This window comes from Cyprinodon tularosa, unplaced genomic scaffold (genome assembly GCF_016077235.1).
Source record: "Cyprinodon tularosa strain WSP-4 unplaced genomic scaffold, ASM1607723v1 ctg718, whole genome shotgun sequence".
Classification (NCBI taxonomy): domain Eukaryota; kingdom Metazoa; phylum Chordata; class Actinopteri; order Cyprinodontiformes; family Cyprinodontidae; genus Cyprinodon; species Cyprinodon tularosa.
In genome coordinates this window covers 29,315-55,510 of record NW_024039472.1, presented here as the reverse complement: position 1 = coordinate 55,510, position 26,196 = coordinate 29,315, and the positions used below count along the sequence as shown (strand labels likewise).

At 36.0% G+C, this 26,196-nt stretch overlaps 1 protein-coding gene and 1 long non-coding RNA gene across 3 annotated transcripts in view; one reads left to right on the top strand and one right to left on the bottom strand.

Annotated features, from left to right (window-relative positions):
• Positions 1–294: 294 nt before the first annotated feature.
• On the bottom strand, positions 295–1,136 carry LOC119772593. The gene is made up of 2 exons (XR_005279280.1): positions 1,101–1,136; positions 295–853 (listed from the first exon to the last, which is right to left on the bottom strand). It is a non-coding gene; the product is annotated as an uncharacterized LOC119772593 (long non-coding RNA).
• A 10,163-nt stretch (positions 1,137–11,299) lies between these two features.
• The window catches only part of ugt8 (UDP glycosyltransferase 8), a 33,106-nt gene continuing 18,209 nt past the window's right edge, over positions 11,300–26,196 (top strand). The window contains exons 1-2 of one of the 2 annotated variants that reach the window (XM_038269050.1): positions 11,300–11,514; positions 18,123–18,955. In XM_038269050.1, coding sequence (XP_038124978.1) covers positions 18,125–18,955 — 831 coding nt within the window. In that variant the 5' untranslated portion in view covers positions 11,300–11,514; positions 18,123–18,124. Of the gene's footprint in view, positions 11,515–18,122; positions 18,956–26,196 lie in introns of those variants that run through there. The other variant, XM_038269051.1, reaches the window with a different exon arrangement.

Here is a 26,196-nt window from a genome sequence, read left to right as displayed (position 1 = left end):
TTTCCACCACTGCAAATAAGCAATGAAAGACATTTTCAAATATATAATAAGTTTGATGGGTCATCATCATTATAGCACCTCCAAGGGTCACTATAGTATGATAAAGTTCTGTGGACCAAGATCAGAAACCTAGACTCGATTAAGAGGAGTAGGATAAAACTTAAGATAAATAAGAGACACAGACCAGAGAGTAAAGTTTAAATGCCGGCTTGTTATTGAACATATGGACAAAAGACAATGACTTACATTTAACATTTATTTTGGAATAAATCCCTTTTTGTGTTAAACCTTCTCAGTTTAATTTTAGGATATTTAATTCCTTTTGGGTCCTATCAATATAGGTTGCAACCTTTAGCTATTTTAATCTTCAGTTCAAGGTAGTTCAAGGTATTTCTCTATTTAACTCTTTTATTAATGAGTTTAGTTCTATTTATCTCAACTCTTTTAGTTTAGTATAGGTATCATTGAATTTAGACAAAATGTTGTTTTAGCATTTGGAACCAAACAATGAATAAAGAAAATAAAATACAGTCAAACTGTTACAAAACTCAAAATATTCAGCAAAAGACTGAACAAGTCTGTATTCCACAGAATAAAGTATCTTCCTTCCGATTCTGCTTGTTTTTCTTTCTCTGAATTATCAGTCCAATGTTATCCACCTGGATCCACTAGTTTGGTGGAAGGTGAAAAGATCCTACCAGTTCAGATGTAAACCATGAAACATCCAGCAGGGGGTGCAATCCTGGCTCATGCACAGTTCACACTGTGTCCATAGGGTGGCTCGCCATCTTGAATCTTCCAATTTCCAAATCCAGTGTCTAATCAACAATCCTTCATCCCAACCTAAGTTGGCCTAACATAAACAAAATAAAATAAATAACACAATACAAAAACTAGATGGGTCTAAAACTAAGGAAAAGCACATTTCTGCAGATTTCTGATCCTACATGCATGTTAAAACAGCACGGAAAAGAAAAAAAAAAAGGACAAAGCATTTACTTCCAAAAACAATGCTCTAATTTGGCTTAGAATTCACTAAACATTTACTTAGTATAAACATAGTTAGTTTACAGAAAAGAATTTGCATTGTTTCAACTCACCAAGTCCCGTTTAATCCAGTACACAAACCATCAATACTATGAGGTGCCCCCAGGGACATAAATCAGAATTAACTTGCATATACACATATTAAATTACACTCTTGCATATAATATACTGAAAACCTCACACAAACACTAGTAAAAAGCTCTCACATAAACTAGTGAAAACATTGTCCTCTTATATAATCTACTCAAAAGCTCTCATACAAAGTAGTGAGAACTGTTCATATAAACTGGTGAAAAGCTTTACCTTTCATACACACTACTAGAAAGCTTTCATATACACTATTAAAAAGCTCTCATATACACTACTACAACGCTCTCATATACACTATTAGAAAGCTCTCATATACACTATTAGAACGCTCTCATATACACTATTAGAACGCTCTCATAAACACTATTAGAACGCTCTCATATACACTATTAGAACGCTCTCATTAACACTATTAGAACGCTCTCATATACACTATTAGAAAGCTCTCATATACACTATTAGAACACTCTCATAAACACTATTAGAACGCTCTCATATACACTATTAGAACGCTCTCATTAACACTATTAGAACGCTCTCATATACACTATTAGAACGCTCTCATAAACACTATTAGAACGCTCTCATAAACACTATTAGAACGCTCTCATAAACACTATTAGAACGCTCTCATAAACACTATTAGAACGCTCTCATAAACACTATTAGAACGCTCTCATAAACACTATTAGAACGCTCTCATAAACACTATTAGAACGCTCTCATAAACACTATTAGAACGCTCTCATATACACTATTAGAATGCTCTCATATACACTATTAGAACGCTCTCATATACACTATTAGAAAGCTCTCATAAACACTATTAGAACGCTCTCATATACACTATTAGAAAGCTCTCATATACACTACTAGAACGCTCTCATAAACACTATTAGAACGCTCTCATAAACACTATTAGAACGCTCTCATATAAACTATTAGAACGCTCTCATACACGCTACTAGAAAGCTTTCATACACACTATTAGAAAGCTAAAATATATGGTCCCCCTCCTTTAATTTAGGCAAACATTGCTCAAATATCACTGAATCCAGATGGTTTGTTGTTGATGAAGAGAGGAATAAACACAGTTTAAGATTTGCAGCTAAATTAATTTGTTTCTATATTATGGAACTGCTATCAGGCACTTCCCATCATCTTATATCAGTAATAAAAAATTATAAATACAAATTTGGTATTTGGTGACTTGACTTTTATTTCTGTCAGGCTGAAGTGAAAAAAACTTGGAAAGAGACTGATTCTCTTGGCGTTTAAAATAACAACACAAAACAGCATAAGAAAACCGCATTTATTTTTTTTATTTTACAATTTTGTAAACAACAGCGGCTGATTAAACTAAATTTCTCACCTTGTATAATTTTACGACTTTTTATTTAACCAAGAAATGATCCGAAAGGCCTGGGAAATGATCAGATCCGCTTATGTGGCTTCAACGCGCGGCGCGCTCCCGACACAGGTGGAACAGATTTTCACATGGGAACAGAATTTCGCACAACACCGGAAAAGGATCTCTGTTGAAGCAAAAACATAAAAAATAAAGTCGAGTAATGCCCATGCTTCTGTGAGTTGTTTAGCGGATAGCTGAGCATGAATCAATAATTTTATTTGATACAATTTCGGCCGGAGATAGCACAAAATGTACGGAGCTAGCCAGAATGACATCCGTTTAAAACAACTTCCGGTGTAATGACGGTCCTTCCTGTTTCACTGAAACGCCTTCCGTTTCAACTGAAACACCTTCCGTTTCAACTGAAATCCGCTAATAGCTTTTCAGTAGTGTGTATGAGAGCTTTCTAGTAGCGTGTATGAGAGCGTTCTAATAGTGTATATGAGAGCGTTCTAATAGTGTATATGAGAGCGTTCTAATAGTGTTTATGAGAGCGTTCTAGTAGTGTATATGAGAGCTTTCTAATAGTGTATATGAGAGCGTTCTAATAGTGTATATGAGAGCGTTCTAATAGTGTTTATGAGAGCGTTCTAATAGTGTTTATGAGAGCGTTCTAGTAGTGTATATGAGAGCTTTCTAATAGTGTATATGAGAGCGTTCTAATAGTGTTTATGAGAGCTTTCTAATAGTGTTTATGAGAGCGTTCTAGTAGTGTTTATGAGAGCGTTCTAGTAGTGTATATGAGAGCTTTCTAATAGTGTATATGAGAGCGTTCTAATAGTGTTTATGAGAGCTTTCTAATAGTGTGTATGAGAGCGTTCTAATAGTGTATATGAGAGCGTTCTAATAGTGTTTATGAGAGTGTTCTAATAGTGTTTATGAGAGCGTTCTAATAGTGTTTATGAGAGCGTTCTAATAGTGTTTATGAGAGCGTTCTAATAGTGTATATGAGAGCGTTCTAGTAGTGTATATGAGAGCTTTCTAATAGTGTATATGAGAGCGTTCTAATAGTGTATATGAGAGCTTTCTAATAGTGTGTATGAGAGCGTTCTAATAGTGTATATGAGAGCGTTCTAATAGTGTTTATGAGAGCGTTCTAATAGTGTTTATGAGAGCGTTCTAATAGTGTATATGAGAGCGTTCTAATAGTGTATATGAGAGCGTTCTAATAGTGTTTATGAGAGCGTTCTAATAGTGTATATGAGAGCGTTCTAATAGTGTATATGAGAGCGTTCTAATAGTGTTTATGAGAGCGTTCTAATAGTGTTTATGAGAGCGTTCTAATAGTGTTTATGAGAGCGTTCTAATAGTGTTTATGAGAGCGTTCTAATAGTGTATATGAGAGCGTTCTAATAGTGTATATGAGAGCGTTCTAATAGTGTATATGAGAGCTTTCTAATAGTGTTTATGAGAGCTTTCTAATAGTGTATATGAGAGCTTTCTAATAGTGTTTATGAGAGCGTTCTAATAGTGTATATGAGAGCTTTCTAATAGTGTATATGAGAGCGTTCTAATAGTGTATATGAGAGCTTTCTATTAGTGTTTATGAGAGCGTTCTAATAGTGTATATGAGAGCTTTCTAATAGTGTATATGAGAGCGTTCTAGTAGTGTATATGAGAGCTTTTTAATAGTGTATATGAAAGCTTTCTAGTAGTGTGTATGAAAGGTAAAGCTTTTCACCAGTTTATATGAACAGTTCTCACTACTTTGTATGAGAGCTTTTGAGTAGATTATATAAGAGGTCAATGTTTTCACTAGTTTATGTGAGAGCTTTTTACTAGTGTTTGTGTGAGGTTTTCAGTATATTATATGGAAGAGTGTAATTTAATATGTGTATATGCAAGTTAATTCTGATTTATGTCCCTGGGGGCACCTCATACAATACAGAGTCCGGTTGCTTTGCAAAACACCAGTAGCTCAAAACCGGAAAACAAAAAAATATCTTCTCTGGAGTGAAAACAAAAATACTTTCATTGGAGTGAAAACAAAAATATCTTCTTTGGAGTACCAAAATGTACTTTTCAGGATTAGACTGAATTTCTCCACTTGCTTCTCTGCTCATTTTAATGCAGCACTTTGTGTGTGTCTCACCAACATGGGGAATTCCCGCAACGATCTGATTGGATGCAAGTTGCTGCAGAGGCTTTAGAACAAAATGCCCTTCCTAATAGAAATCTACATGGGTTTCAACCATTTAATAATGTAAATAATTATTTTGGATGTTTGTTTGTTTTGTTTTTTAATCAAATAATATACAGTAAAATGAAATAAAACTTTTTAGATATTTTTAGATATATTTTACCATATTAACTAATTTATTGACTTTTTATCTTAAGCATTTATTGTTGTTTTTATTAACACTTTGGTGGCTCTGTTAACCTCTGGGTTACATCATTATTTTACAAAAATTAGTAAGACATGTTTTAGATCAGGGACATTTTAAAGGAGTTAGCCACCAGCTTCATCCACGGTCTGTTTGCCTGGACTTCAACTAAATTAAGACGGCGATAGACAAAAAATCTTACATGAGTGCTAAAGTACATGAGTACATGAGTGTTAAAGTATATGAAATACAAACATTGTTCTTTTAAACAGGAAAGACTTATAGATGATAAAAGAAAATACCTGTCAAAAAGTGCAAATATTACACAAAGTTTTGGATTGACATGTTTTTCAGTTGTTTACTATCGAAATATAAACCCTGTTACGACATTTTAAATTAAAATCTAAATAAAACATTTATGATTCATTTTCAAAACTGGCACTACTTATTAAATTTTCTTCATGCCTGTTTCATTTCCAGTACGCAGCAAATATCTTGGTTGAAAGAAAGCCGAAAGCAACTCCAAATCCTAACCTTCCCACTGGTAAGAATGTGACTTTTGTTATATGCTGTTGGATACTGTTATAGTTATGTGAAACTCCACATTTTTGCTGTAAAACTAGCTCTAATGTTCCAATAAGTGAAATTGAAATTATATTCCTTCATATTATTGCCTTACGATCCACATCCTATTTAGCTTTCACATTTCTGCAAGAAAACAGGCCTGCATTGAATTAAAAACAGTGGCAATGTACCTTCTTTTTGGACTGAATAGAGAACTTAGCTCACCTCTGCAGTTTTCTGAAGCATAAAAAACATCTGTTTTCTCAGCAAAAAAATTAATGTTTTATGATTAAGAACTACAGGAGAAAAAAAAAATCAGTAAATTCAGCAGGGAATCAACTACTGTACATATCCACTAATATTAATAGGCCATGAACAGCTTTATAGACTTGACTAAATTTAAAAAAGGAGCCTACTGCGTAAAAAACAAAACAAACCTCACATTGCTAAATTATAAATTACCTGGCTCTCTTTGTCTATTTTATAATGCGCATTATGACCCAAAACATATTTTTCACACCAATGGCTTATGAGGTTAAGAGCAAAATTGAAAGACGTAGTTCAAAAGTTCAACTATTATTAATTTTAAAGTTACACTTATTAAAAAGAGAGGCAAAATGCATTCTTATTTGTTCATCTTTCAAGAAGTAGTATCAAAAGATATTTTATTATTTAAGATATTTATTATTTATTTGCTTTTGTATCAAGGCAAATCCTTTCTCATCCTCTAGATGTCAGTATAGGACTTACAGCAGGGTCTCCATGACTTTATTATATTTTCACTTTGAATAAAAAAAGCATTTAAGTTTTATTTTGAATTCTGTTGCAGAAAACAGAAAAGAAAAATACAAACTCTAGCATTCATGGTGTTTTTTTCTTTTCTTGAACAGTTTATATCTTTGCATCAAACGTTTGGCTTCTGGTGTCAGTTTTCCAACCTAATCACATAGAATCCATGCCCACTTGCTGCTGCATCCTTTTTTTAAATATATTTTTCTTCCACCTTTTATCTTTTGCCTCACCCAGACAGACGTAAATGTGACCACCATGACTCTCCACAGGAGAGTTCTGCAGCTCTCTGCAGATTGGATGTCCCAGGGTGATAAACTATTGATACTGGGCTCAGGTAACGCACCTGATATTTAAGGGGGGTGTGGGGGTTAAGGAGGGAGAGATGGCAGAGAGAAAGACAATAGCATTGAAGGAGAAATAAAGCAGTAAGAGGGGAAAAATAGTGAAGTCACATCTGCTCAGAGTTCACATACAGGCCCCTTTTTTTTCCTCGGAGGACCAACTGAACGCCGAGCCAATAGCTGAGCTGTATTATGTGATGACTTAGGGCATTACCAAGGAACTGGGATAGAGGGGGCAGTGAATGGATCCAAAGGGATGGGGGACCTGCGGATGTGTATGTGTGGCCGTTAACAAATGGATTAGTGTTGGAGAAGAAACCTACATTTGTGTTTTAACTACTAACATCACGGCCCTGGTCCCAAAGGCATCCAACCCCCCCTCTGCTGTCCCCTTTTGTTGTAGTGCTGCTCGCCAACAAGTATTTATCATGTAAACAGTGCGACAGTTGAATTGAAGTGTCAGCATTGTGAAAACGAACTCAGGCTTTAGATTTGTCATCTTCACCCTGTTTCTACCTGATAAGCATGTTTTTCTTAAAACAAGAGTTAACCAAGCCCTCCAACATTTTTGTAAATGTTCCATAAAATAATGTAAAAATTATTTAGAATCACAGTTTCTGTAAAATTTATACAAGAATGTCAAACATGTTTAGACATTTTTAAAGAATATAAGCACAAATATTTTGTCCTCTTCACAAAGTACTATACTTATGTTATTGTTATTCTGACCTTTATACACAGATTTGAAAAAAAAAGAAACAAAAAAATAAAAACCCAGTCAAGTTAATAGTACTAATAATTTCCTTTTATTGTTTCTTTTTCACATCAAAATTTTTTATGTTTATAGCAATTAGATTAGGTGGCTAGCCTGCAGTTCGTTGCTTCTAGTTTAACACTATAGTTTTAGCGATGTGACCTTCATCAGAGGGATGAGTGAAACTCCTGTAGGTTTCCGCACAATATTGTCCCGTATTTGCAGCCCTAAATATCTTGAAACAGCTCTATTTTCTATTTTCATGAAGCAGCTAAAAAACAAAAGCATCTTTCTTAAATCAGCCACTATAATGAACAGCAACAAGATGGGGAGGGGGAATGAGATTTTCCATGTTCTTGTGGAGAACAGAACAGATTCTAAATAAAACCTATTTGCTATCTTGATTTTTGGGACTATATAACTTTTAAAAAGCTTGGTTCACAGTAACATACCCAGATAAACACAGGATTGTTATTTATCTTCTTTTTTCTGAATCCTTATAAATGATGCTTTAACAATTAACATAATGATGAATTAAGAATTCATTGTTTTATTATTTTTAAAAATGCATAAATGAAACAGATCAAGAGACAAATAAGTTGACCAATATCTGTATCTTTTGTCTTGTTGAAATCAATGCAACAGAACCCAAAGAAAGTTAGAAGTTGAGATCAGTAGATATAAAAGATGAGATAAAGGTGCAGAATATTTAGTTTAAGCTCATAGTCTGGCCTAGTGGTTAGGGTTTTGCGCTTGGAATCCAGAGATTCTGAGTTCAAGCCCCGCTCCAACAAACTGCCCCTCTGGGTCCCTGAGCAAGACCTTTAACCCCACACTGCTCCCCGGGCGCCCCGCAGTGGCAGTCCACTGCAGAGAGTTCATTTCGTTGCTCTATACTTGTGACTGTAATGACAAAAAAAATAAATAAAAGAAGCAAGAAAACTATTTAGACCATCTGACTCTCTACAATTATGATGGAAATGCTTTCAAAACCTCACAGAATGTTAACAGGTTTCTCATAATAGGTTGCTATCATTAGACAGTATTGTGCAAAAAATTATCACAGGCCTAAGTTCTTTACACATTTGCAATGATATTAAGTCGTTTCACCAGATCTTTAGCTGGATCATTGTAATTTGTTGTTATTTGTACGTGTTTTCCCAAGTCCCTGTTCTAGACTGATTTATGTGTCCCTAAACAAATGTAGAGTTTTAAAGCACTGCACAAAAGAAGCCACAGAAGACTCTGCAGTCAAATAACAGTTTCAGAAACTCCTTCTAGTTGAAGAGCTAGTTGAAGAATTTCTGCAAAGTCCTAAAAGTGGACCAACTCCAGTAGTTAATATGGTATAAAACAAGAAAGCCGTTGTCGTAGCCCATGTTGTGTTTGTGGTGTTTCTTGAAGCACTGACTTCAGCCAAAGTCCAAACCTTGTGGGTTTCTACCTTTTATGACGTCACAGCATACAGCATGCTATAATAAACTGCCATTTCCTTAGCAAATGTCATTTTTGCCATTCTGCCTTTAGAATTCCTATTTTCTTAGTTTTATATTCTGATATATTCTGCAAAAAAGGAAAATGAACTTTTTGCAGGCAAGGGTAATTTAGGATAACAAGCATAGCTGTCCACTTATTTTATTTTACATTGACTAGCTTGCAAAAGTATTCACATCACTTACAAATTATCCTCATATAGTGTGCTATGGATTTAAAATGGATTGTTTAAGAGCTTTTGCCATTTCATTGTCAGATCCTTTAATTCTTGTTTGTTTATTGTGAAGCAAACTACCCAATTATAAAAAAGGTTTTTGTTCAAAAACCTCTCACTAATCTTTAATTCTTGATTTTGTTGAGACACCTTTTGTTGCAATTATAGCTTCAAATCTGGAAAAGTCTTTTTTTTAAATGCTGCATCTTGCCACTGGAGTAATTGCCCATTCCTTAAGGGCAAAAACGGCTCCAGGTCCTTCGGGTTGGGTGGCTTTTCTCAGATTCTCATTTGGATTAAGGTCTATACTATAACTAGACCTTCCATACAAATGTAAATGTTTCCCTTTAAACCACCTTAAAGGGAAGTTCTTGTGTTTTTGTAGAATATACTACCTGTTACTATCCTGGTTGTAACCTCTGTCCCAATCTCCAATTACAGGTAAACTGACAAATTTTTTTTCATAAACATCCTTGTATTTAACACCAATAGTCTTTCCATTGACTCAGACAGATTTCCCAGCCAAAAGTGCTGAAAAAAGCTCAAAAAACTTAACCACGAAGCACATTGCTGCCATTACCATGCTTAACAGTGGAGATGGTGTTCTTAGGATAATGAGTGTTTGGCTTACAGCAGACATAATTTATTTTATTTTTTTGATAGATGAATAGTGTCATCTGACCAGAGCACCTAGTTCCAATGATTCTGGGAGTCACTCACATTTGTAAAACTAAGTGATGTCTTTTTTTCTAGCCATCCAGAAATCCAAACTCTTGGCTTATTGTGTCCTTTGGACAGATATTCCAATTTCTGCAGAGGAATTCTTAAACTCCGTTAGAGTTACCTGTGGTCTCTGTTGTCTGTTTGCCCAATCTGTGGGTTCTGTTGGGTGGCCCCCACTTTGCTTTGTTAAGGTACAATGCCATTTTTTAGGGGCTTCCTAGGGACCGGGAAGGAAACATACGTATGTACTGTAGATGCTAATTTTTATTTTCATTCCATTTATTTTTATTATACAGTTTCTATTTTACATTAAAAACTTGAAATATTCAATATAAAATCATATAAAATAAAATTTAATGAAAGCATTTAAATTGCACTGAGATATTAAAGACTTCTAGGTCATACCTAGAGGAGGATTAATATATTAATATTTTTACAACACAACATGTTAGGTACAACAAACATTATTTGTCTTTGATTAAACATAGTATTGCTTCCATTTGAATTCGATTTTAATTCAAAAAGGGAACAACAAACATCCAGTGCCTTTTGTTGAAAAGAAGGCTTTGGCAACGGCAAATTATTAAAGTTGTTCAATTACAGCTAAACTTTCCAGAGAAAGACGGATCTGTATTCTATTTTTGTTTATGAGAACAGTTTTTTTTTTTCTTGACAAAGAAAAAGAAAACAGTCTTCAAAAAAAAAAAAAAAAAAAAAGATAGTATATGCTTTTTATTTTTATAAAGGAACGTGTGTAATGTGGTTGGGATACATAAAAATGTACACTTATCCCTTTCTACTGTCTGCATTGTTTTGCTTCTATTAAAGACTAGCATACTGTACAGAAACAATTGTCAGTTTTTTTTTTTATTTTATTTTTATTACATTTTAATGCTGAATTACTTGAGTTTATTTTCCTCTGTGGTATGCAGTCAGCTGGTAAATTGTGTAAAATTGTTTCAGTCTTTGGCCATTCTAGTTAGAGGAGATGATTTGAATATTTTGTATTTTAATAACAAAAGTCTCATTTGAATGACCCCAAAGTAACATCAACTTGATGGTTTCACTTGGCAGCTTGGACTCCCTTATATAAATTTGAGTGTCACATTTTGCATTCATGAGATAAACATAATTATATATGGGCTCAATCCTAAAACATCTATAAATTGGCTTCAATTAAAATAGTTTCATCTGAAAAAAAGGAGAATGTTTTAGAAAGAATAAAAATCTCACAAAAAATAAAAAAAGTGAATTCCTAAAGAATTGAAACGTTTTTTTTTTTTTCCACGGGACTGCATTTCTTAGAGCCATGAGTTAACCTGGGCAGATAAACAGCACTTTGGACTTGCTTCTTTCAGGAGAACTTGTGACCTTTATGCTTGTCCCAACCCTGAGTATCAGCAGGCAGCTGGTTACAAAAGCAAAGCAGAGCATACCTGTGCGGGCTCTAAACCAAGCCCTATCCTACCTGAGTCACCCGGTCGGTGTGTTTCTGTGTTTTTTTTTCTTTCTTTCTGCCACTCCCTTTGTTTCCATCTTGCAACACAGCTAAGTCCCGCCTCCATCAGCCCTATGAAGGATAGAGAGTTTCATGCTGTCTTCTGCCGTATTTGATTCTCGGGGACCCAGCTTAACTTCAGCCAGTCCATCCCCCCCACCCAAATCTGCTCTTTGATTTTACACCCTGTATATAATAATTCAAATCGGGATTTGCAGAGTTTCGGCTCTCTTTCTTTCCTCCTGACCCACAAGCCTAAAAGGTAAGGGAATTAATCGTAGGCTACATTTTGCAACAGGTGTACAGCACAGCTTGTCTGTGTTAAAAAGCTTAATTGTTCCCTTTATATAAATATATATTTTTTCTTATTCGTTCAGGTGAATTAAATCATTTTAATTTATTCAGGGAAATTGACTTTTCGTTTTTCTTTTTCTTTTTTAAGTGAAAGCCATCCAGCCGTAACATTTCCATTGAGCGTCAGGTGGAGCCAGGTTCCAGTGTTGCGTTTAGGAACCTCGCGAATTATCGGTTAAATAAGTTTCATCGTGAGGTATTATAGTTCGTAATTGGGATTTTCACCATTTTTTTTCATCCGTTCTTTTATTTATAACAGTCACTTCCCTAATATGTGAATCATGGTTCGTTTTTTTTTTCCATAACTTCGATATAGGCTTTTAATCTAATGCTTTTATCGACATTGAATTAACATAATTTGACTCTAGGCTTTGAAGTGATGGTTGGTGACCATTTTCTTGAGTAGAATATTTTCTGAGCTTTAACTTTCTGCGTTGGTAGCTTAGTTTAACCACTGCTTTTATGAGTTTACAAAAGGAGTATTAAGGTATGGAGGACCAACTCTGCCATATCTAAAAATAAATACAGAAATAGATAAATGCTCAATAAATAAATAAGCATTCAATTAATTTCCCCCTAAAATACAATAAACAAAGAAATATAGGCAGAAATTAAATAATACAGTGAGATGTAAATGTATATATCTCTTTTAATTAGCTTCTTTATTTATTCGCCTTTGTAATAATTACCTTATTTATTTATGGAGCATTAATTTCTTTCTGTATTTATTTTTAAATAATTATTTTATTATTAATTATTTTATAATTGCAGATGCTAGAAATATTTTTTAACAAAAGTCACGTTCAAAACAAATTGATTTTGACATTACAAGTAGCTTTATTCCAAATGTCACCAAGATGACAGGTAAAAACTAGGCTATATGTTTAAAAAATGAAAATTTTGGTTAATTTCTGGACTTTGATTTACATCGACACAAATAAACAGTTAAATTCAGTTGCATTTGATGACACAATAAAGCAAAGTACAATTTTCTTCTTTGAATGAAACAGATGATTGTTTTATTCAAAAAAAAAAAAAAAAATTCTCTGCTCACCAAGTGACCTGTATGCCTGATGTATTCTTAAATGTTCCTGTTTTGCTTCTTAGAGCAAATGTCAGCAAGTTGACCCATAACAGCCTTTTTATGCTATATCCAAAGGTTGCATTCATTGCTGTAGTGATATCATTATAGGAAAATCCTGACAGAATGATGTAGATTATTTACTATTTTTTATGGAAGCTTAAACCTCAGTTTTATGTCTTTAACTCGGACAAGTATAAGGTATCTTGAATTATGTTACGCGGTTGTAAGGTATAGGAATATGAGTATGTTTATATTTTAATGAGAAATTCTCGGAAGTGAGGCGTTTCATGGCAAATTAAATTTTTTTATGAGTTTTTTTCACTCTACTTCTTTGGCTATGAGGTGTATATATGCTCTTAACTAAATTCGGCTACTTATTTTTAATGCTATGCTAGTAAGTCCCTTGAAGTGTTACTTTAAGGCTAGCTGGCCTGAGATGTGCCAGGCTCAGAGGGTTCTGATCGATTACCGTATTAACCCTGCCAAGTGTCAAAAGACTTTCATCCTTGGTTTATTCCTTATTTATTGCTTCAGCATTAATAAATATCTGAGCTTTGCACAAAGCCAAACATTTTTAATAGATAAACCAACCTCAACAAGGCATGCGCGTAGATTAGATTCTTTTAGTATAACAATATAAAGTAAAAATAGCACTGTATCACAATAACACAGTGATTTCAAATATTTTTTAACAGCTAAAACCAATTGGCTTTCTTTCACTAAAGCTTGCTTGCAGACTCATACCTTGTCAACAAAAATTTTACACGTTTTACCCTAAAAAGAATCAAGCAGTTAAACTTGTCATCTAAGTGATGGAAAAGGGTTAAAGCCTTCCTTCTGCCTACTAACTTGGTATAGCACAGCAACAAGTGAAGGAGAGGCAGTTCTCTCTGCTGGAGAAAATCCTCAGAATTTTGGACAATATGAAAAGTTTTGAAAAATAACTTTAGAAAACCCAAATGTCTGTGTATTCTGATTCTGACTGGAGGCCATTCTAGGATGATGGACCTGCTGCAGAAAAGTCCTTGTTCTGCTAATCCTGGTTTGGGTCATGTACGAGTCGATTCAGGCTTGGTTGTGTTTATAGGGTCAAGCCAGAATACTGGGTTCCAAACAAATGGTCTGAAATTTAGTTGATACAGCTCTTACCTAAATTATTACTAAATATTGCTGTGGCAATCTGCATTAACTTAAAGAACATATTTTTTTTCCCTCTCTAACCCAATAGACTGGATCACAGAGTTTGGTTAAACTTTCCAACTTTTATTCCTGAAGCATAAAGCCAGCATTGGGATTGTTGATGTTACATATCTTACATCTTGGATAGACGGAACTTGTCAGACCTGTTCTCATGTTCTGGTGGTAGAATAAAAAGTAAACTTGTGTCCGGGCGGTAGACGGCTGAGTTCTTGAAGTTAAACGTCTGTTTTCTGGCCTTATCATTGTAAAATTTTTGTATTTAGAGTTTTTTTTTTTAACTGCAGACTTTCATTGGTTTGCCTTGCTGTCAAATGCTGACCGGGTTTAAAAAGATAATGGTATCAAAAGATCTTGTTGCTATTATAAACAGCTCTGGGATGGGAAAGTCAACTGTCCCCTGCCCCTTATGTTTTCACCACTATTCCAGATGATAACTCCTCCTACCTCTGGATGCCCTTACCTCCTCTGCTCTAGGTATTAAATGTTTTGAAGCATACATAGTTTGACACATTCAGACATATTGCTGTCATATTGGATGCTGTCTGTGTTTAAAAACTGACTGATTGCAATAACTTTAGAATGGTGACTTGTTTTTTTGTTTTATTCTACTTTTCACATTACAGTTAAATTTTGTTTGCAAAGCTGGCTTTTATTAGGTGTCTGTGTGTTACCACATGCTGAGTAAACAGACAACCACTTTGATGACTGTTGTTAAATTATTTTACAGTACTGAGGAGATAGGGCTGTCATGTGTTCAGAGGACACTAAATCCCATTCGTCCTACTGTAGCAGCTGAGCTGCACTAGATCAATAAAAACACAATTAGACGGGTTAATTATACCATAAGAATACATTTCGAAACATCTACCTGTTGATGTTGTAATGGATTTGCTTTTCATTGTGACAAAACAAGAGGGTGTAATATGAGTCAAGCATTTCAACACGATGGCCTAAATGGAAAGTAGACTTTTTTGATAATTGCATAAAAACTGTATGCTTACCACACAGATGATCAATTTCTATTAACTTGTCGGCAAGACATATTATAAACCTAAAGACAAGAAACGACACATTTCAATGTCCTTTGTTTAAACCACAGGGGGGCTGTAGGGTAAACTTTGATTTTTGAAGCCAGAATGATGGTGATCCAAAAACTACCTACTATTTTAAGAAATTGAAAGTAGGGGTTTTAAAGGGGGTTAGTTACTATAAACATTGCATGTTGCTAATAGTTAAAACCATACACCTTATGTGCTGTTGTTAAACATTTCTTCCAAACTGTTACAAAAATTATCCTCCACCTCCACCAATCCCTGTCAAACAACCTTTACCAAGTGAAGCTGCTGCAGGGTAACTAGACCCGATTGTTGGTAATATAAGTCATGACACATCAGAGTCCTGTGTGGATGGCAGCTAGTTCCTATAGTTACTGTAAACAGTCTGGTCTTTGGAGTGTTTGTTGCGATTATACTCCACACTGTGCCAAACAAAATGGTGGCCTATCTCATGCCCTCTCTTAGTTCTCTGCTGCTAGCAGAGGTTAGGTGCTTAATGTGAACAAATTGATAACTCTTGTAGTTTAGATTACAGACTACCAAATAGATATGGAGTTGCTAATATATATTCAGTGAAAATGCTATTTGTTGGTCTAATAAATGTAGTAAAGAGCCATTGGTTTGATTTTCTAATAGTTGGTAAAATTTTATAAGAACTTAGATTAATCTTTCTGCCTTTCATGCCTTCAAGTATTTTAAAGTTGCAATATTAGTCATAATTGTTAAATATATTTTATTTCCAAATATATTTTTCCTAATATCTTTCTTAAAAGTGTGGTATGTATTTTTATTCTGCCCATAGGTCAATGTGTTGTTGAATTATCATTCACAGCAATTATAGCTGCAGGTCTCTTGGAATATGTCTTCACCAGCTCTGCACATCTCGAATGTAAAATTTTCAGATAGGAGGTAGAGCAAAGAAAGGCGACATCATTCAGTCCTCGGGTGCTACTGTCTTACCCTTGAATCTTAGTTAGAGTTAGATTTGAGCTTAACACATGATTATAAATTAAATATTTTTTTATTGAAAAGAATATGCTTTAAAAAGACCAATGCAACCTAGCTCTTATTTTTGTTTTCTTGTACAACTGGAAGAGTAACTGAATGAAAGAAAAAATGCGTTTGTGCATCGAGTCAATCTTGTCCTCTGCATGTTTAGATCTTGTCCTCTGCATGTTTAGATTTTGTCCTCTGCATGGTTAGATCTTGTCCTCTGCATGTGTGGATCTTGTCCTCTGCATGTTTAGATCTTGTCCTCTGCATGTTTAGATCTTGTCCTCTGCATGTGTGGATCTTGTCCTCTGCATGTTTAGATCTTGTCCTCTGCATGTTTAGAGCTTGTCCTCTGCATGTGTGGATCTTGTCCTCTGCATGTGTGGATCTTGACTTCTGCATGTGTGGATCTTGTCCTCTGCATGTGTGGATCTTGTCCTCTGCATGTGTGGATCTTGACTTCTGCATGTGTGGATCTTGTCCTCTGCATGTTCAGATCTTCTCCTCTGCATGTTTAGATCTTGTCCTCTGCATGTTTAGATCTTGTCCTCTGCATGTTTAGATCTTGTCCTCTGCATGTGTGGATCCTGTCCTCTGCATGTTTAGATCTTGTCCTCTGCATGTGTGGATCCTGTCCTCTGCATGTTTAGATGTCGTCCTCTGCATGTGTGGATCCTGTCCTCTGCATGTTTAGATGTCGTCCTCTACATGTGTGGATCCTGTCTTCTGCATGTGTGGATCTTGTCCTCTGCATGTGTGGATCATGTCCTCTGCATGTGTGGATCATGTCCTGTGAATGTGTGGATCTTGTCCTCTACATGTGTGGATCCAGTCCTGTGAATGTGTGGATCTTGTACTCTGCATGTGTGGCTCTTGTTTTGTGTATGAGTGGATTGTGCTGTTCATGTGTAGCTCACAGATGTTTTTGTGACTCTTCTAGTTCCATAACAGTGCTCCAAACTGCACCAACGTGCAGCCCCAGTTTTTTCTATAACAGACAAAGGAGGCCATCTTAGAGCCATTAGATTTATACAAAGATCATATTACTTACAGTTTTACTCTTTTGACTGATATTGTAGCTTCTAAAGACTAGTGGATGCTCTAGGATTTGTTTTGTTATTATCGGAGTAAAGTTGGACAAATACATATACAGTACATTCCACACATTTCATTCTCCTTCCTCATATCAACTGCCGTTATTTATCTCTGGTCCATTGCATTAAATCCCAATAAAATACGCTTAAAAACTTAGTGTTAAAGTGGTATGGCTAGTGTTTCAAGTATCCATGTGCCTTCTTCATGTGATGTCATTTTTCTTTCTATGCTTACGTTTTAGTCCAAAAGGTTCATTATCTTTTCCTAATTGGAGTAACTAAAAAAGCATGTTAGCAATAAAATAACCAACATAACATAGATTTTTCTTAAGGAGATTGATCATTAATCCAAATGAGAATCGCAGAGAATGAAAGTGGGCATATAGGGGCAGTGACATGATAAAGGCTCTTTGTGGTAGGGTTTGTGAATAGAGCATTCGGAGGATTAGAGTGACGTTGGTACTACCCACACCATGTCAGTAACAGCCCAGCACATGCAGAGGTAGCATGAAATTGTTCAGTCTGACGACTCCAACCAAAACGGATGCCTTACAGTTTTGAAGCAATGATTTATTAATTACGTTTTTTTCCTTATTCATTTATAAATTTATGACTGATTTACAGTCAGTTGGGCCATTTCTGGGTTGATCTGAATATATATGTGACATCATTCTCCTAAGGAAACACCTATTGCTGGCCTTTTTACCATTTGAGTACGTGTGTTTAGCAAAGTTTAAACATTCCAGTAGGTGAAGAAATCATCTTGGCTCTATCACCTGACCTTAAGTTGGCATGTAGATAGCATTTCCATAGCATCCAACAGTTGCTTGGTGGCCAGTAAAAACCTTTATTAGTTAGCCAGGCAGTTCTTTGTTTTACTCCTTAGGTCTCATTGTGATAAACTACCTTCTGGTGTTCCTTTCTAAGTTCCAAGGTCTTAAGGCCTTTTTATTAGATTCTTAATCCTTCAAAATGATGTATGTATGTATGTATAAATATGATGTACTACTCGTTTTAAGATTTTCTTACATTTTTACCTCACCCAATGCTAACATAAACTTTTTTGTGTGTGTGTGTTTTTTTTTTTTAGCCATGTTGCTGCCATCGTCAGTGCTACTTGCACTTAGCCTCCTCACCTGGAGTCCCAGCTCATCATGGGCTGCTAAAATCATTGTGGTCCCACCTATTATGTTTGAATCACACCTCTACATCTTCAAGACTCTGGCAACGGCACTACACCAAGAGGGTCATGAGACCCATTTTCTAGTTTCAGAGGGCCGTGAGGTCCCACCTTCTCCTCATTACCATTTACAGCGCTATCCAGGGATCTTTAACAGCACGACAGCTGACAACTTCCTCCAGTCTAAAGTCAGCAACATCTTCTCAGGACGCTTGACATTTCTTGAACTGTTTGATATCCTTGACCACTACTCTCAGAACTGTGATGCTGTTGTCGGCAATGGTGCAGTAATGAACCACCTGAAGGAGGCTAAGTTCGACTTGCTACTAGTGGACCCTAATGAAATGTGTGGTTTTGTGATTGCTCATATTCTGGGTGTGCAGTATGCCGTTTTCAGCACAGGGTTGTGGTACCCAGCAGAAGTGGGAGCCCCGGCGCCGTTGTCATACGTGCCAGAATTCAACTCACTCTTGACAGACCGCATGTCCTTTCTGCAGAGGATCGCTAATACAGGCGTTTACCTGGCACAGCGCTTTGGAGTCCATTACATTGTGTTACCCAAATATGACCGGATTATGAGAAAGCATGGAGTAAAGCCGTATGCAGCCATGGCTGACTTGGTACAGGGGAGCAGGCTGTGGATGCTGTGCACTGACATGGCCCTGGAGTTCCCAAGGCCCACTCTTCCACATGTAGTCTACATTGGAGGCATTCTCACAAAGCCCCCCAGTCCACTTACAAAGGTCAGTATCCATTTGTTTTTTGTCACAATTTACATTTTTAAGATAATTTAACAAAAATAATATCAAACTGAATTAACCTGAAGAGCAGTTTTAAGATTATGAAAAGCCACCCAAATAAATCCAATGTTAAAAAGCAATTTCCCTTAACACTACAAACAAGTTTTCCAAATTTTCTGGCAACAACAGCCATGTAACATTTCTAAAAACTGGCAGCTGGTGTTTTCCTGAAGAGGATTATAGTCCATGTTCTTACAGTTATCTTAACTATTTTTTGTCTTGTCAAGTCAGTAAATGTTTGGGGCAATCTATAAGCTTTTTGGCTATGGGACAAGCATGTATGATCTTTAGGGTCAGCGGTTTGTGTTTTTCTTTTCTGCCTTAGAACTCTCCAATGGAAGCTATTTTTACCAAATCTCTTTCCTATTGTTGAATCATGATCGCCAACTTTAAATTAAGCTAGTGAGACCTGCAGCAGTTAAAATATTGTTCTTGGTTCTTTTTGAGGTTCTTGATTTCACATTGATGAGCTCTTGGATTAATTTTGGTTTGTTGAAGACCAAAAGAGTTCTAAATGCTTTTTAGCAAATTCTGTTCAAGCTTAGAAGCATGACTGCAGGAATTGCCTGAATCTCTTCAAATGTAGGAGATCAGGTATTTCTGATCAGAAACTCTTCCCACTGCTTCGTCAGAAGAGCTGACCAGGCAGATTAGTTTTGCTTTTGCTAAACATTTAAAGTAAACTTCTTTTTATTCATTTGCTCATCGGAAAAAAAAAACAGTTTTGGTGGCTATTTATGGAATTGTTAAAAAGGGGGACTGCTGACAAAGTTGAAAGATGTTGAATATGGCCATATATTGTTTGAAGCTAAATTATGTTGTTGAAAATTTTTATTCTGAAATCAGTTATTATTGTATTAACTACAAACATGAGTGTTCTTTTCTCTATTCCAGATCTGATCTGATCTGTGTTTCTTTGTATAGTTTGTTTCAAGGTCGTTCACCTGGACAAAAAAAAAAAAACAACAGCAACTGAAAAGAGCTTTTCAATTCATGCCTGAATATAAATGATAAAAGAATGAAGGAAAGACTGCTTGGTGCTTGGTGAATTCCATTTAAAATAACTGAGTGGATATCTATACCTTTTTATTGCAGGTAAATTACTTGATGGTAACTGAATTTCTGCAGATCAGGCCTCTATCTGTTGCTTATTTAGATAAAAGAAAGAACATCGAGTCATAGTCAAACAGGAGCAGACCAGATGAAGCTACTATGTCAAGAAAAAAGCAGAGAGAACATAAAGTTAGGGGTGAAACTAACAAGTACTGCAGAATGGGACTATAGAAAGAATGTAGCATCATTATAAAAAGTAGTCCCCATGTGCTTCAGCAGCCTAGACTTACAGAAGATATGATAGAAAATAGCTACCGATGACCTATGCTGTGCAAGTTAACCAGAAAATTATGAACGTATTAAATAACTAGAACTAGCAAAGTTATTGCTAATTAACATTTCATTCAGTTATTATTGATTATAACTGTAAGTTGGGTATTCACCAGGGTTCTTTATCTTTTACATGAAGATTGGACTCCTGGATTGACTGATAGAATTCAGTTGTCTTCATAAAGTTAGTAATTTTCACTATGGCTATTAACAGAGTTGTTAATCTCTGTTCATTAACCTCTTTACCAAAAGAAGGGTTGTTCTGACCTGAGTAATAAATCGTTCACTGCATAAAATAACCACAGACGACCATGGGTTAAAATACAGTGGTATCTTTATTAGCTAATAATCACACAGTATTATTTTATCTAAGAACTATGAAAATACTAAACATTACTGAAAATAAACACAAGTAAATAAAAGCAAATAAAAGGGGAAAAGGGGTTGTTAAGAGTCCATTCAATACTATCTGAGGAATGTCCAAGGTTTAAGGGCCTAAAGTGTCCTTTAAAATAGCAGCACATAAATGTTAATAACCCTGATGCAGAGATATGAAATGTAATAAAAACAGTGAAGTTTCACCCTGTTTTGAAATAAAAAATTACTCAGGGATGCATTTAAATATAGTGACGCTGACTCTGGAAAGAACAGGTTATTTCAGCTGGAACAGGATATCCGGTTATTGGGGGAAGGGTTTGGGGTCTAAGAGTTATGGGACTCTTAACATGGCTGCTATCATGGGACCGGCAATGAGGTAGCTTGAAGCTAACAATGCTAGCCAGCCCAACTGTAGTAACCCAACTCTTCAAACAAATGGAGAAAGAGGAATTAAGCAGTCATAAAACACAGAATGGATCATTCAGTAAGGCTCAGTGGGCATTAGGATTCAGTTCAGAACTCTTTACTTAAAGGAAAAGTCTGGTCACCTTCAGAATACAAACTTCTGAAAGTACTTTAAGTATGAAAATATTACATACTTTTCAATAAATATTAAGTGTTTTTAATTAAGAGTAATTTATTCTGAATGTGCTTTACTGGAGACATTCATGGTTGTCAAAGAACACTATTGTCACTTACCGGTTTGTGACGTGTGTATCGGCTGTGTGGTATCGGCTGTTGATCAAGTTCCAGTGCTGTATCTGGTCTATGTCACAACGCACTATTATCCATGATGGAAATGACCAGTGCGCTATGCGAAGCAGAGAGTAACCGATTAATGACGTGTTTTTTCTCTGGCCAGAAGTTTGATGGCAAATCCTCCCTCTTCCAGTTGGCAATCTAACAACAAACTTGTGGTGAAAAGGTGAAATAACTAATTTTTTTTAACTTTTACCCGATGTATTACAACATCCAACTGCCATGCACGTGGAATTGTCAGTTTAACTATAGCTCTTGCGAATTTCAATGGTGAAGTCCTCTCGAAAACTTAAGTAATTGTTGTGGATTGCAGGGGTGTCTAGTAGCTCCCATTGATTTTGCATGTATGGTGGGGAGAATGGCCCTAGGCTTACCGCACCGTGACATCACTCCTGGAAGATGTCAGGAGTATGGTGTTACTATATTTTGGCAAAAATGGCCGTTCCCGGACTCAGTGATTCCAACGAAAAATATTATTTTTGTTTTTTACTGATTAATGCTAAATTAATTAAATTGCCATGAACATGTTAGATTTAGGTATAAATAATGACCCATTGGTTATTTCTTGCTGAATGGACTTTTCTTTTTAAATAACATTAGCAGTTGAATCAGAAAGCTTAATTCAAATAAAATACAAATGGCTGTAAAATATTTATGCTACCTATCTTTCACCATAGCAGAGTATTAATCATCCAACAGATGTCTATCAAAGAGATTTGAGTTATTCTGATCCAAACAACTGAATTAAACTTTGCAGGGCTTAATTTTGTCACTCATTGTAGCCATAGACGAGGGGGTCCCATTAAGGCTGCGGTTGGCTTATAGCAGTGGTTCAGACGGTGGCAGCACAGTTCCGAACTGCAGCCAGACCAATGAGTCACAGTCCGGTGGTTTCACAGTGATTGCAGTGGCTCAGGACCAGTGTGGCATGGCTAGTTGGCTAAGACAAACAGCAACTGGACCTGGCTGTTAAATGAGTTGGCCAGAACAGGAGAGTCTTGCAAGTCTCTTTCTCCTTTGCTTCAGCAATCGGTTGACAAAACACTGTGTTGAATCTGATTTGAAATGCAGGATAAACACGACTCTATGTTCAGCTACTCTGAATTGTAGGCAGCAAGTATTTTGTGTCGGCCAGCAAACACGGACTCTTCTCCGGAGGAGATTTGGTGGCTAGACCTAGCCTTCAGCTGAAATATTTTATTGAAATATTTCAATATCGTGATATCGTATTTTGACCCTAGTATCATTACACATATCATATCACACAACCCATGTCAATACTCACCCAAATTTTTCTGATTTTCTGATCTGATTTGTCAGATTAAGGGCTGTTTGTACCAATGAATACATCTTGCTGGTCATTACTTCAGACGTTTAGTCCTTACTTGCTGGTCCTCCCCTCATATAGTAAGGCTAGGATGTTTGTGGTTGTCGGTGTGTCTGTGTAAAACAAGGATAGGAAACTGGTAAACTTAACCATGGTATATAAAGGTATTGTTTAAAAGAAAAAAAACATTAAAGTTGTAGGGAAATGGCTGTTCCAATCCTTGCATTTCTGAATTGTCCCGTGTGGTGCCTGACCTTACACGAGTGAATAAAGTGAATGTTATTGGTCGTTTATCAAGGGAGCAGGGTTGTCGTGGCGGAAGGTTCGCAAGGAAGTTTTGTTCTGGCGTGCGCAGAAAAAGAGCTAACTGGGGACGAGCACATAGGATGGTCTTACGTAAACATATCACCAGAATGATTGACAATTAGGAGGACCACTTATTTAGATGATCCACCCAGAAACAAAAGATCATCCTCTATACCTTTAATTTATCTCTTATCTTTAAGCAATCCCTCTGGAATCCCTTTCCAGTATTTTTTTTTATTTTATGTACTGTATATCTCATTACATCCTGCAACAAAGTGAGCCTTCATAGACGAGGCGGGGGTTGGGACGGGTTTGAGCCAAATGCATATGGTAAATTTTAAACAGCGGCCAAAGGGAGCTATGGGAAGCAGAGGCGGGCGGCTCTGGGAGTTAGTTCAACGTTTGGACATTGAGAGCACGGGCCGTCGGTATCTGCTGCTGGGAGTTTTAGGAATGCCACTCTAGGCGAATAGAGAGCATTGTGTCATCCTGTGTGGAGGGAGTTATAATACAAGTGGAGGGAGAACGCGCTCATTGTTTTGAGGAGAACTCTGGGACACTGGGACTCTTTTTAAGAGGTCACTAAGGCTGCGTTGTAGGACTGGTAGGGCTGTGCCACTGGGACACAGGGCCCAGTGTGCACATGAGGTTGCTCCGTGCCAGGGCCGACCTGAGGTGCTGCAGCTGGACCATCAGTCTCTCTCTAATTGTCCAGTTCTGCAGTGAGTTCAACATCCTTAATCTGTCTGTAACCACTGCTTATCAATACATACTCTTACTATAACAATTTCAATAAAGTGCCTTCACCAATTATTCCCAACCTTGTTAATTATTTAAGCTATAAATTAATTCATATGTTATTGCTTTGGAGGTTACCCACCCCCCTCACTCCAAAACCCTCTTCCTACCCCAATAACTGGTTGTGGTGGAAAGACAGACTTGTTTTCTTGTTCAGTCTTGTCTGTCTCTGTCATTTCTGTCATAAATCCTAAAACATTTTTTCTTACTGTGGAGAGGTTTAAGCCACAAAATATTTTTCCATCACTGCATATCCGCGTTTCTTGAATGGCATGCTCCCTTGTCTTTCCCGTTTTGCAGATTGGCTGAATGAAGGGCCTCTGTGACCCCATAATTAAACCTCAAAGAAACAGAAAGTGACATTGCTAAATAAAAGGTCAGACGTTCTGCTGATTGAAAATGGTCAAGTTATAACCAATGTGGATGGGACTGCGATATATTTTACTTTATAAAATAGTCTTAATCTCATAGAAACAGACATTTAACAATGCCGATAATTCTGCTGATTATAAATGCAAAATATTTGCAATTTTCTTGAGCTCCTCTTTATCGTTTTTCTATTTAGAAAGTTAATATGTGAAATGAATGCCTGTGTTATGTTAACTTTAATTTTACGTAACAGGTACAGTTACTATTTTGATCTTCCCAGAATGACTTTCTGCTGGTAGTAATTCATTTTTTTTCAAATTCAATCAATAATGAAAATTGTTATTCCACTGTGGAAATTGGATCTTACTTATATAACACTAGTTACTCTCAGGAGGGTTCTGCTTTTGTTTTCTTTACATCTTTGAGTAATTTGGGACATTGTAATGGACATTTCCAGGAAATTTTTCAAGACTCTTTTCCTTATATTTAATTTCAAATTAATAGCAGTGACTTTAGACTGTTCTTCAAATAACATAATGCCATTTTTTGTTATAAAAATAAAGAATAATTGTTTAGGTTGATTTAATGTCATCAGATGAGCAAGCAGTAAAGCCTTTTTGAAATTATTATAAAGATTAATTGTGAAGAAAAGAAAAAATCTGTAAAAAAAAAAAAAATGGTAAGATTACGATTTCTAAACCCGCTTCCTTGAAAAATGTACGTTTTGTCATTCATTGCTCCCACTGTTTCAGAACTACTGATCAAATATTAGATAAAATAGCATGGATTATGTTATTTCCCCATTTATTGTGGACTAGGCTTCCTCAAATTAGTAAAAACATTAAGTTGCGATATTTTTTATTTTTGATAAATAAATAAATATATCCTGGGTATTTGAAAATATTTGCATGTACTGGGTATAACGTAAATATTTCCTAAATTTGCTCTTTCTCATTGTCATTGCTTCTTTATTTCTGTCAGTGAAATGAAGGATCTGTGTGGCTAAAGGCCTGAACACATTGGTTGCTTGAGGCTTTAAATCTCCGACCCATTTTATATTCCCATATCCCAATGACTACGTATAGAGAGGCTCTGACTAGGCAGGGTCTGCAGATCTGCGCAGATTTTTTTTTACTTATGTCTCTGTGCAATACATAAATTGAAACAGTTTCCCACATTTGACCTGGACGGATAATGAAAAGTTATATAAAAAAAAATAAATAAAAAAAGGTGCATTCTATATAGCAAAGCCCCACTTAAAAAGATAATTTTTATATGTCTATATTAAAACATTATGAGATCTACATATAAAGAAAAGGAATCGCAGCAATAAACACCGTGGGACGGTTTATATGCTGACTGAGGCAGAGAAGTGATTGTCAAAAATAAATCTGGGAAGTTTATTGAAGTTTTTGCTTCTGTTTTTACATAAAGAGGTGAGAGATATACCCTGTGCTTGCCTGCTCTGTCGGCCCCTCGTTATTTTGTTTTTTGTGAGGCTCAAAGAGGATCGATATTTTACTATATCTGGTTTTCTCCTCCTTGATAAACTGCCTTGCTTTTGCTTTTTCTGTTCTCCAGAACTCCTATCGTGGGTAAAGTATTCTATTCTTTTGTTTTTATTTTATTTTTTTGCACTAGTCTGTCATTTACTGTACTGTATATGCGATGTCTGACTGCTAAACTGACTCTTTCCTCTTGCGATTAACAGATTTTATTTTTGTATTTTCCCCAAAAGCAGATGCATTTTACACAGACCGATGAGTATGCTGCTAAATTGCTGCGTAGTACGAGTAAAATAGACCTGGGGTCTATCTCAGTTGGACCAACGCTGCCCCCTTGCTTAAAATTGTGTTGGCTGTGA